We start from the raw sequence: 13326 nt of genomic DNA, 5'->3' as shown, positions 1-13326 counted from the left end.
ACAGTGTGGTGCACATGCGTTTCCAATTAAGCGCTCCGAGCCAACATCCAAGCCTGGGCCCCATTCACCCCTTCCACGATTGACCAAGTCTGAGGAAATGTTAAACAGGCATCATAACCATAACAGAGACTGCAGATTTTTCAAAAGCCTTTACTTTCTAAACAATAATTAAGACATCACGGTGGATTGATGATATAGACTGCAAACATCGCACAAAATCTAAATAAAGAAAATGGGAACATACTTAATCATAACTCTTTGTGACGCGTTCACAGCTAGGGCACTTAAACATAACAATTTGTCCCTTTGGTGAATGGGTACAAAGCGTGCTTACAGTGCAAAGAAATAAAATACGTCAATGCTGTTGATTTGTGTGGATCATAATGAGAATGCACGGTTTACACGAGGCACTCAGAGTAGGATCTACTTCCCTGGCAGCAGCAATAACTCCCTATGAGCCTGTCTCTGCTCAGACTTCAATCTCTGGGCCCTAAGGAGCTGTTGGAGGACTTTGATGTTCTGTCTAAATGAATTGACTGTGCTTCTTGATACAGCCCTCCAGTCAACTGACTCCCCCCACCAATTCTGTCACCTGTGATAAACACCATGTGAGCTCGGCGGCACCAAATTCTGGATCACATGCTCAGAACGGCCACAGCTTCTTTTTTTTTTTCCTCCTTCAACTTTGTAAATGACTGAAAAAAAAAAATAGGACTGTTGTTTCCCGCCGTGCCCTATCTGAGCAGAGGCCCTTTGATGTGTGAGGCTGTATGTGAGCAAGCAGCGCTGCACGGGCTGTTTTTTGTTACCTTACAGCCCTGCAACATCCAGTAGGTGAGCCTTTATGTCGGATGCACCTTCAGGGCATGGTGTTTGTTAGAGCCTGGGCAAAGGCAACAACCTCCAACCCACTTCTATCATTGCATTTTTTTCTCTCTCTCTTCTTGGAGCCAGAGAGATGTGCATACTGTAAAAGCCTGCAACTTCACTGACTTGATCCGAACAAGATCCAAGGATTATTGAGGAGCATCGACGCACAAGCTAAAGGAAGTAAAAATGTGTTGATACATCTACCTGTGGACTTCCAGTTTGTCGCAATGTGTGCTTTTGAATATTAGTGACAAGAGCCACAACAACGCATGAGAAATGAAAAAAACAACAACTAATGTACCAGTGCTAAAGATAGCTTGAGATAGAACTGAGCGCAACCAATCAACGGCTAGCAACGCTGCAGTGGCTGATTTCGATCAAAGTGTAGGGCAGAGACGGTGGTTAGAGGGAAACAATACTTATCCATCTAAGCTTGAGCTTGGTCAATTCTCATTTGACTAAATCCAATTACCATTGATTCTGCATCTTCTTAAAGCCGAGGTTTAGGTTTTCCTTGATAGTGCAGAAATCTTAACAGGGATGAAGCGGCAGTATTTAACCTATTACAGCCTCCGATGAAGCGGTCGGGTTTTTGGAGGAAAGTACGAGTTCTACTGGCAAAGGCATTGATCCTCCCACACCCTGGGTTTTCCCAGCGTGTGCAGCGATTCCTGTGCAAAGCCTCTGAACACTTCTCTCTCCTCCAGCAGCGATGGTGCTCCTGAGCAAACCTGCCCTGGATCGAGCATCTCATTTAGTCACTGGGCCCTTTGATGTGGATTCAGTGCTGCAGTGCATATCATTCGTGTTTGAAGGTTCAGCTTCCACAATACAGCAGGGTTTGAAGTTTCACATATTGCAAGTGCTACAATGTGATAATCTGGGAGCCGGTTATGCATTATACATTTTTCATAAAAGAACACCATCACCTGAAAGTGAAATGTGGAAAAGTCAGCGCTTCAAGGTATATATTGACAGAAACTGTTTCTGAGACTTCTGGGTGTGGGACGAAAAAACACTCTTGTTATCTTGAGCATTTCAGAATCAGCTCGACATCTTCCCTCGGAAGGGGGTAAATATCCAAATAAACAGAGTAGAATAACATTTGTCTGGGGCCTGCCATGCCATTATAAGACAGAATAATTTAGTTGACTCAACGCTTCTCACAGGGCTAAGAGGCCATGACGGCTCTTTCTCCAGCAAGGGCCTGCAATGAAAATCTCCTTTGACATCTGAATTCACAAGGTTAGCAACTCGGGGCACTTCCTCCAGTGTCTTCTTAAATATATCACATGTAACATTTATGCATTAAAATGTCTAAAAACGACGAGACCTTTGTTATACATTTTGCTGAGCTGTGCACTTGATTCAAGTGATCTCACAAATCCATCTCAGCAGGCTTCAAACTATGTGCTTGTGGCTGACGCTGTGGTTAAACAGATTCTTTCAGCAAATATTGGTGAGCGTACATTTGAATTAACAACAATGGCGACTCCTCGAGGTTAGCATAGATGCTACTAGCATCAGTTATATCAGAACTGGAGAGTATGTTTTATTGGAAGAAGGGCAGAGAACGGCACTGACGGCTTTTCTCGATGGAAAAGATGTTTTTGCTCTTCCCTCAGTTGGCTAGTTTGACTTAATTGGTTGATGTTAGCCTGTGATTAGGGCCGGGTATCGTTCTTTGATGCTTTTACGCCACCGACCGAATTGCCTCGATACTATCGGGCATCAAAAAATATCTTTGAAATTTGAAGACCTAAGGAGTTAATCTCATCAGCGTCAGTGAGCCGATTTCATAAAATTACTATCGAACAAAGTATCATTCAGGAACTGTTGTAGAAGACAAGGATCCAGCCCTACCCATGATAGACAGTGAGAGAATGGAAAGTTTATAGCGCCGCTTTTCCAGATGGTTCTGCGTAACAAAGCATCTGCTCAGTGTTTACATTAAACATTTTTTCCAACAAACCAAGAGACATACAAAATTTTGTTCAAAGTAACTGTGTTTAATTTGCTTGACTGACGCTTTAATTTCTGGAAGAGCGTGAGGAAGGCGTGAGGAAAACTTTAAAGGATTACCTTGTCTGTGAACGTTTCGGCCTGAGTCATGTAGATGGACTTTCTTCAAAAATTGGCAGTTGTTTAACAATGAAGACAACAACTCCCATAACCCCACACTACTTTAGTGTTTTGTTTTGATGAAGAGACCCCTGGTGGCAGAAAGTACATGCAGTGTGCTTAAATAAAACATCCTTGCTCAGGTCTGTGTCTGACTAAACTAATATTGTAATGAGAAGAAGGTAGAAAATAATCTTTGCTGGGAATTTTGCGATTGCAGTTCTCAAGTTTTTAATTGACTCTGGTGGAAAAGTGAGACCACCATTTTTAAAACCCAACAGCACCAAGCACACAAGATTTGAAAAGTAAGGGAAGTTGCTTCCCAAAGAATAAAACTGGCAGTTAATGTCTGCGAGTGACTGAGGTTTATGTTCTCGCTTCTCATCTTGATAATTAAAGAGTGTTTGTATGGAGGCGCACAGCTCCGCGTATCTTTTTAAAGGATGCTTACCGTCTCCAAAGCATGAAGATGGTGGCAGCCTGAGGGCCTGCCTGCCTTCTTTTCCCTCTCTCAGTATCTATCTTGTGCTAAATACACACAAGCACGCATAAGAAACGCACACGCGCACGTACACACAAGCACACGTGTACAAATTGGAAGTCTACACACCGTTCTGACACGTTACAAACAAAAACCCACACACAAGAAAGAGTCGGCGCTTTCACAAACATCAGCCTCTCAATTAGCTTCTGGACTCATTTCTCCTTGGAAGAGAATTATTTTTCAGCTGGATGCTTTTTCTTTGTTTATTGTGAGCAGACCAAAGCCTTATCAGCAGCTAATCACTGCATGTCAAATTCACAGACTTGCTGCAGTCACTTAAAAAAAAGAAAAAGGATTCAGTGAATAATCTTCTCAAGTTCAGATTGCAATTTTAGATTTGGACAATCACCAGTTTCTTTTAGATGCTCAAATCTGTCTAACAGCCAGGCAGAAGATCAGCATTTGTTTGATGTAATTTGTTGTGACATGTTAATTGCATCTACTTGTAATTCTCTCTAATTGATGTTTGATATGTCTCAGGAAATTAGGCCAACTAGATAACACTGCAAATATTATGAATCCTCCCCGCCTTTCTCTTTCCGTGGCAGGTCTGATGAATTCACAACACCTAAAACTGTAATGTGTCAACATGCTGTGCAGCTATGCTCTCTATTCCCAGGGCTGCCAAGCTGACAAATCTAAGGTTACAAGCATACCACTGTATATTCAAAACACATTCAGGCAGACTGTAGAGGGCCAGAGAAGACTAACCTGAGCAATTTTCACTGAGTTCTGGGTCGAACCACCGGCGTGGTATTCAACTTTGTTCCTCTTGACAATTTCTTCAAACCTGAAATAAATAGAGGAGTTGTTACAAGTACAAAAGGCAACATTCAAGGTTAACTACAAATTGAATTAGACCAGACCTGCTGAAAAAGCCTTAGGGAGCATAGTAAGTACAACCGCAGCTTTCTCAACATTCGTCACATTACAACACGCGTAGGAGGAATGAGGCATAAGCACTGCAAATAAGTCAATACAAAATCAATTAGGAGAGGTTACGCAGGTAAAGTTGGAGAGCAGCTGCGAACACTGAGGATGTGAAAGTATCTGATTATATCTCAAAACTATTGGATGGACTGCTGCAACATTTAGTAAAAAGACATTCATGGTGATCCCACAACCTTATCATCACCATCAACATGTCATGCTGTCCGCTAGTTTAACACAGGGTACTGGGGATGCAAATTTTAAGTTGTGATATGAACCGGGCTAGCATAACATGCTGTAATACTGATGCTAACATGCTTAATGCACATTAAATACATCTTACATCTCCAAATGAATGCTAATGTGTGCTAATTTCCTTCACTCTCAAATGCAAAACATGGTGTTTAGGTGTTACTATTTATTGTATACATTATAAAAAATGACATTTTTTCATATTCGTTGAGCTCCTCTACGCCCTTATCGAAAATAACTCGGTGAAGTCATCAGAATGTTTTGTTTTTGCCTTTCTGTCCCGGTTGTAAAGAAGACAGCAGTATGCCGACTCTGCAATACGATTTTTTTCTTCATCTGTGACATTCCAGGTGCAAGCTGTTTATATAAAGTGCTTTGAAAGAGGAAAAAAAAGAGGCTGGAAAAAAGAAGCGAGCAAATGCTGGATTTTGTTAAATGGGATACTTGACCACAAATGCTGCTGGAGTTGAAAAGAGCCAGTTAGGGTCTGAATGTCAGCTTGATAAAAGCAAAAGAGCAACATTGTCCACACATGGTTGTAGTTAGCTGTACACAGTATTAAAGCAAGATGAGCAGAGAAAGTTATTTGTGAGGAACTTGAAATGCTTCCTCAAAGGGAATGCATAAAAGGAACTATTCATCTCTCACTTGGCAGAGACAGGCAGCTATTTTCTATTTTATAGGTGATGTTTTCAGAGCAATTAGACAAACAAGTTCTACAATTTCCTTGTGCAGAAAAACCTCATAGCCAGATAACTTGTTTAGGGAGAGACCACATCTGATTAAATGTTTGATGTATGAAGAAGCATACAGCAAAGTTTAGAAATGACTGTAACAGACTAAACACAATGAGTCAAGAAAACAGACACGACATTGGGGAATAGGGAGTAAACAATTGCTGAGTTTTCAAACATAAACCACGGGAACACCCTTGGGTCTGCAGTGAAATACTGACGGCGCTTCTATCATTTTTTTGTATTTTCCCATCATACTGCCATTTCAAACATCAATAGCTTCAACGCTTAGGCGTAACATGATGCAAAGCTGGCCTACACTGCAAGATAGAGGCTTTATCTGGGGAGCTGAGAACATGAATAATGTGTATTCTCCACATCGTTCATACAAACAACCTCCCAGGGGGGCGGGCTATACAAACGTGTCCACCCCGCGAAGGAAATTGACCTAACTGCAGTCAAGATGATACGCCACATTAGGAGGTCCTTGGCTGTTTTTTCCTCCCTGACTGTAAATTGAAGACTTGTCCATTTGTAAGTGTATTTACATCAGGGGAGAGAAAAAATCCAATGACATGGTAAATAGTTCAAGGTGCATCGTACCCTGTACCATTCCCACTGGTGTCATGTGTAATTCCACCTTAAATTAACTGCGTAACAGGGGTGGTTGAGAAAATGCTTGAGTGTAATCCCAAGGGTCGCTGGTTATGTAAAGGCTCTGCTACACGCTGCCGACGCATTCCCTTTTTAGGATTAAAAAAACATGCGCTGGGGAGGTCAAAGGTTGCACGTTCTGAGGGAGCAAACTTGTTGAATCTCTAGAAAACGTTGTGTCTGTTGCACGCACTCACTGCAGACAGGAGAAATATGTATGCAAAGTGCATCATGGCTTACCAACATGTGTCTGCCAGAGGTGTTCAATACTTCAGCACAACCTGGTTTAACTAGGCATGGCCGAATTTTGAGCGAGTGTGAAAGTAACCTTTACAGCTTCAAAGAAAGTCTGCATATCATGTCTCAAGGCGAGGGGTCTACCCAGGGCAGAATGTTCCTAATAAAGAAAAAAAAAAAAAAAACTTTCCATGCAAGTGGAAAATATGCTAACCGGGAAAAAAAAATCCTTCCTGAGACACCTGTTATGACTCCTTGACAAAGGAAGAATTTGAGCACTGTGGGTGTTTATAACATGAAGGCAGCCGAGGGACTCCAGAACCCATTTCAAATAGACACACAGCTTCTGAGGATTTCAGCCTTTTTTTTCCTTCCTAGAAGTATTTGCTCCACCTTTCAGTGCAGACAGCATGGGGCCCTGCTCTTGGATGCCTCGAAAATCCCATCCGAAAAGGAGCAGCTGCCTCAAGACCTTTACACCCTCAAACATCATGTGATCCCATAGTAGTGACACCGTAAACGGCCCCCATGGCCATTTAGGAAGAGAAAATCCCTTTCCGTCGACTGCAGTCTGAGCTCACTCGATGATGGGAGGGAGCAGAGAAAAAGAAATTGTTTTGAACAAAATGTCCTCAGCCAGTAACCTTTTCTTTTATAAACCCAGTGGTGTTGTTCAATGGAACAGCAATTCCAACTATGCCATGCATTCCACTAATGTACGGACAGCCTGTGTTATATAACACATGTGTTACAAGAGACTGCCCTTGACACTCTGGTTAAATACCACTCTTAACTAAAGGCACTGTGCTATTTTTCAATTTCATACCTTCCAATTTGAGACTAATAGAGGCACTTATTTATTCAGCTTAAATCAAATTAGGGGAATTAGGCTACTGAATGGAATATTTGTATTCACAGGATATGAGAGTCCTCCTCACAAACTAATACCTCTACATCTCCAAGGCTTAACACATTCAAATTGCTGGGGCAGATCACACAAGTCAGGAACATCGTGTTGTTTACATTCCTGGAGATAGAGCCCCCACCGTTGTTTCCCATCAAGGGAAATATGAGAGCTTCCAAAGTACTATGAGTGTTCTCTGCCCCGAGTGACTCATGAGTTCCTCTCTCACCTCCTCCCCCAAAAAACGAGCCAAGTAGATTATTTACATGAGGCAATAATTCAAGATTTGCTCCTCTAAGTCTCTTACATGGAGGGCAAGGCGAGCCCATTTACCCAATCCCTCTTCATTCGCCTTTGATGTTAGCCTATCTCGATAAGACCGGATGAGTGCCCTAAAATCCCCGTCGAGTGATTTCGCAGGAAGAACAAGTCTCTGTTAATCAATGGCTAGATTGGATCTGGATCCTCGGGAGTGGTCCGCGTGAAAGTCCTCCCGAGTGTTTGAGTGCACACCGGGGTAATTCATCGCTAATGATCACCGCGGCACCCACTCTCCTCCGTTCGTCCTTATTTAATTGCCTCGTTCACGTTTAAACAGCTTACAAATCACAAGGACAGGCAGGGAAACATGATCAAACAGCCCCTATCGCTAATCAGGGGAGGGCAAGGCAAGAAGTGAGAGGACTGGGGCTTCTTTGCTGCTCTCCTTGGGGGATTAGGAAGGAGGAGGGTTGTACAGGAACAGTAAATTATCTCTGCTTCAGCTATAGCAGGCAGGTACATTCAAACAGGCAGATCCATCTTTCTCTCTCTCTGATGGAAGCAGAAGAGGGTACGATGCAGCTAAAAGGCTACGGTAATCCCAGTTTCAACACGGGCATCTGGAGCGGAGACAGGTTCCACCATTGATTAGATTCCCCAATCAGTGTGTGCATCCTACACCAGCCTTCCTTGGTAGTCTGGAGGCAGTACAAGGCCTGATGCACAGTAATTGTTTCCATAGGTCAGGCGGAGGAAAAACAGCTCGGGGACGTGATGAAAGGGAGATGGAAAGGGTGAGGAATATTGTTGTTTTTCCCCCCAATTAAATTGTTTGTCAAACCCTTCACAAAGGGTTACGCAGTTTATCTGTTTAAAATCAATACGCTCGTCTCAGTGTGAAAGCTTGTCCCGACACAAGACAGGCCCATTAATTATTCTGTTCTGCGCGCTATCGCCGGGCTGCTCAAGGTTGAGCCTTATCTTTTCTTATTTCAAATCAATAATTATCTTCTACCGTGCCTGCGCTCCCCCTCAGAAATAGATGTGCTTTTCATTCAATGCCTGTAGAGTCTCTCTCTCTCTGTAGCAACTGGTGAAAAACGCAGAATGAATAGGACATTCTTATCAGCGGAACATTAGGGCAGGATGGGAATAGATGGCGAAGAATGAGGCGCATAAAAGTACTGAACACAAATGAGTCATGATTCAAACAGCGAGCAAGGCCTTGTTCCCGTCCTCTGACATCTTCTAATATGCCACAGTAAAGGGATGAATGTTGATTTGCACAAAAGCAATGCGATACGGCCGTCGTTCAGGTATCTCAGACCTGTTCAGAGGAGAAAAACCTGCCTTGAGTCCCTCGGCGCAGGAAACGCCAGCCGCGACGAGCCTTTCTGCAATATAGACTGGATGCACAATTAATGACTGCACAATTACATGGTCATAATGGGTGAGTAATTGCATTAGAATGCAGAAACAACAAACGTGCATCCCTTTAATAATCGGCCGATTCCAGCAGCGGCAGCAGCCCATTTGTTGGCATTAACCGAGGACTGCTGTTTGTACTTAATTAGACTGCACTCAAGGATTAGGCGGCGGGGGCAAAATCTGGTCATGGAGGATGAGTTCATATTATTTCCTCTAAAATGTCACAGGTTTTTGGCTTCGCGCTGCAGAGGGTGGCGTTGTTTGTCACACTGTACTGTGTGGATGTGGGAGAAGGGAGTGTGAGAGTGTGTGTGTGTGTGTGAGAGAGAGGACATGAAAGAGAGAGAAAGAGGGACACATTGAGGGAGAGAGTGGGAAGACGGGAGTGTGTAAGCAAGGACGGGGCTTCTGGTGTTCTCCTGAGGATTGAGATTTGAAGCCGGAGCACAAAGCCTTTGAGACATTCCCCTTATCTTGGAGGTTGATACCAGGATCTTGGCGATTCGGAGCGCTCCATGTGAATAATTCCACCAACACCCCCTACTGCGGGGACCATATGGCCCAGTGTGAACTTTAAACACGCGGGGAGTGTTGCTGCTCACCACTCAGGCCTCCCATCTCTACCCCCGCACAGGCTAGGTGTAGAGAAATGATCAGCACAGATAGTATACTAACTAGCCTACATGTATGAGGGCTGCTGCCATCAGTGGCTTTTCCTGTGTGGCTGCTAGGGATCAAAGATGCCTAAAAATAGCCCTGAGCATGCTTTTCTGAACTGAACATGCTGTATGTACTGGCTGAGACGCCCACATTTTAATTATAAAACGCTCTTTAAAAAGGGGGGAGTTGGAGGGAGAGGAGGAGTGGGAGGGGGGGGCACATGCACAGAGATGTGGATTATGTTTGTTACACTCCCTTTGACTTGTGATGTTTCCTTCTGGCACCACCTGCTGGCAGCCGCCGTCAACAAGAGGGGAAAGGCATTTGCAGCTCCGGCGAGGACGAGCCTTAATTATGATTGCATCAGCCATCTCTCATGATGCAGCATGTACGCTTTAAATGCGGAGCAATCACACCGCATCGCTGCGCGTTAACCTATTTCATCAAAGGACAACGGCAGGGCACGATGTGAGGCTTCTTTATCTCCATTATTTGGAAAGTTTTCCTGTTTTATAATTCAAAAGGTCTAGATCCACATTTCTTACAGTTGAGTACAGCTTCAGATGTGAGCAAGCGCCCCAAATCGTCAGATTCACGCGTATCAATAAAACATCAAGAGCAGCGCACGGATGACAGCAGCCGAGCATGTTTCTGATGTCTCAATTACCAGTCGAGTGCCATTAATCTCTGCTCTCTCTTCTTGGCGCAGAGGCCAGCTGATGGATGCAGGCCCGCGACCTTTGCCCTCAGCAGCAGGGGGAGCCGGATGTTCTGACCCCCCAGTGGGCCGGCGGAGGTGAGTTTAAGTACTGTAGTACAGCACTCAGCCTCAGCAACAGACAAGGGAGCTGGGAAGTAAAAAGGGGGGGTTGTGATGTGTCTACACACTCAGTCAAGCATGAGTGCATCCAGTGAAGTGGCACCATGGCAAGCACATGCAGCTTCTGCACGCATGCTTGCATGTGAGCACACACAAACACACACACACACACACATACACACACACACACAAGGGGGAGTGTTTCTCCTCCTGACACACCAGGATAGCTCTGCTGGGGGTTTCTAACACTCACAATTCGCTTCGTTATGTATAAAAAAACAAAAACAAAAAAAGACATAAAAAAGGGGTTAGAGTCAAGTGTGTTTACAGAGCAGAATCAATCACACACACACACACACACACATACACACATACACAAATACACACTCACACACCCAGGAGCCACAGTGTTTAGCATGTACTCAGTGAGAGGGGCCTTTGTTGTTTTCCTCCCAGTAAGCAGATTGAGCTGCACGGCGGCAGCAGGGGTGTGTAAGATGTACACAGACAGCGGGGTGTGTGAGTGGAGAGGCACCTCCACTGATCTCCTGTGTCGTGTGATGATGTGTGTGTGATGTGTGTCTCAATCCAGGGCTGATCCCCCTGAGTCAGCCCTGTCAGTGATATGAGCCTCCCACCCTCTCTCTCTCTCCTTCTCTCTCGTTTTCCTTCGCCATCCCGAATGCTAATAACAGCCAGCCACTAACACTGCAGCCCTGAATTATTCATGCAGCAGAGGGTCACACGGCATAATGAGGAGTTTACTCTCATTCTGGATGCGATTGTGACGCTGCTAATCTGCATTTAGCATAGAGAAAGAGAGAAAAGGAGGGAGAGCGGGGTGGGAGAGGGAGGAGGAGGAGGAGGAGGAGGGAGGATGAGCACTGATGAACTTAATTGCTGTGAGCAAACAACCTCTGAAAAGAGTCACGCCATCATCCCGAGATGAGAAAGTAAACAATTAATTATCATTGGACAGAGGGAGTCATAAAACAAATGTTTGAACGGGACTAATATTCAGGAGCCAGCTGATGTTTTGTTTCTCCCCCTCGGAGGTGACAATACACTCACAGTAACAATGACTCACTCATTTGACACGCTAATGATCATTAGCTCTAATATGATATGGTTAACAAGCCCAAGAGGGTTTGGGTGGATGGTATGTTAGGAAATAACCTGTAATGCCTAGTTATCCTGGAATAAAATGTCTATTTGCCCACATTATAATCTCCTGCAGAAAGAGGCGTGTTTTCATTATGTTGACATGTTATTTCCTATGGAGACTCCTTGGGGTAAAACCAGCAGGTTACTGTTGCCCCCTGCTGGGTATAAAAGGTACATACCCCTTTCACTGCAACTCAGCACTGAGCAAAGTAATCCACTACTGGGAAAAATGTGACAATAAATAACAAACAGATGCTGACAAAATAAAAATTACAAAGGCGACCAATCAGTATCAACTATAAAAGACGACATTTCAGTGAATAGTACAACTTTAATTAAATCACAACACTAATTTGTCTCATCATCGGGGATAAGGACAATATGTTCTATCATTGTGAGTTATAAAACACTCTTGCATATTCCCCACCTTGCAGGTACCAAACTTAAGCCACATGATGGCAGCAGCGACTACAAAAAGTGAGCAAGACCTCCAGCATCACATCTGACAAATATTCCCCGCTGAAATGTACAATGATGCACGTCTCGGTGGGTGGAGGAGAGTCAAACGCGGTGCTTTGGTTAGTTGGTTTCCTCTCATTCTACGGTTTCAAAAATACACAAAGCATTCACTGAAATACAACCCTTTCAACTGCAGCTCAAGAAACCACAGTGGAAACAAAGTTCAATGAAAGCAGTTACAATACAAGACCTGAGCGTTTAGTGCGACATGACTCACTAACCACCACACTGTAACATCTGTAATAAATACAAGTACAGAGCAGAGAGTGAAGAGGTTATTGGGTTGGTTCTAGTCGTACTTGAGATTGATCTACATGATTTATGTATTTACTTTAATTTGAAAGTATTTCTTGGATTTTTTGGGCCTTTATTTGACAGGAGAAAGTACAGGAAACGTGAAGAGAGAGAAAGCGATGCAGATGCTACAAATGTCTGTGGCCGGAAATGAACTGGGACATTGTGGTTTATATGGTATGCATCTTAACCACTAAGCAACCAGGACTCACAGGAGGTTGGTGCTTTTTTCAGCAGAGCAAAGTTTTTGTTTGGGCTGCCACTATAGACTGTATAGAAGAAGTGAATGTAGCCTCCAGGTCTGAAAAGTGAAGTCAATATGGAAGTGCCCTAAACCTGCATTCTTTCTAACAGCAAGCAGCAGCTCAACTGGTTGATTATTCCTTCAATAACTCAATTTGTAAATTAGTTTATGAAACCCGATAAAACAGAAGTGAAGGTTTTGGAACTTGAAATGAAAAATGCCAACTACCGATGATAAACTAATTGTTCTGCTCTAATTTTAAGTTTCCAGAGCCCAATGTGACATCCTTTAAAGTCTGTTTTGTCCACCAAAGTGTCAAAAACCCAGAGATATAAAATGTACAATGATATAAAGCAGAGACAAGAAGCAAATCTTTATGTCTAAGAAGCTGGAACCAGCTAATTCTAGGCATTTGTGCCAAACAAGTGTCACCAAACTAATTTATTAATCAAGTAATTATTTCCACTCTAATTTCCATAGTAAGAAAATGAAAGCATTTTGACTTGAAGGTGCAATACATAACCTCCAGATATATCACCAGAGTGAGCGCAAACTGCTTCAAACCTTAGCTGCCGATAGCTAGTTAGCTCAGTAGGCCATTCAGAGTGTTGGTGTTTACTCTGCTAGCACAGGAGCTTTGGACCGCAGGGACAAGGAGGTTTTCATTCCCAGGGAGCAGGGTATCAAGCG

At 43.6% G+C, this 13326-nt stretch overlaps 1 protein-coding gene across 3 annotated transcripts in view; it reads right to left on the bottom strand.

The window, feature by feature from the left end:
- Positions 1 to 13326, bottom strand: part of LOC141015348 (adenosine kinase-like) — a 112642-nt gene that overhangs the window by 91501 nt on the left and 7815 nt on the right. For all 3 annotated transcript variants that reach the window (XM_073489385.1, XM_073489387.1, XM_073489386.1), the window contains one exon: positions 4247 to 4325. In XM_073489385.1, coding sequence (XP_073345486.1) covers positions 4247 to 4325 — 79 coding nt within the window. The remainder of the gene's footprint in view (positions 1 to 4246; positions 4326 to 13326) is intronic.

The sequence above is a fragment of the Pagrus major genome, chromosome 20 (genome assembly GCF_040436345.1).
Source record: "Pagrus major chromosome 20, Pma_NU_1.0".
In the NCBI taxonomy this organism is placed as follows: domain Eukaryota; kingdom Metazoa; phylum Chordata; class Actinopteri; order Spariformes; family Sparidae; genus Pagrus; species Pagrus major.
This window is presented reverse-complemented; position numbering and strand designations above follow the sequence as displayed.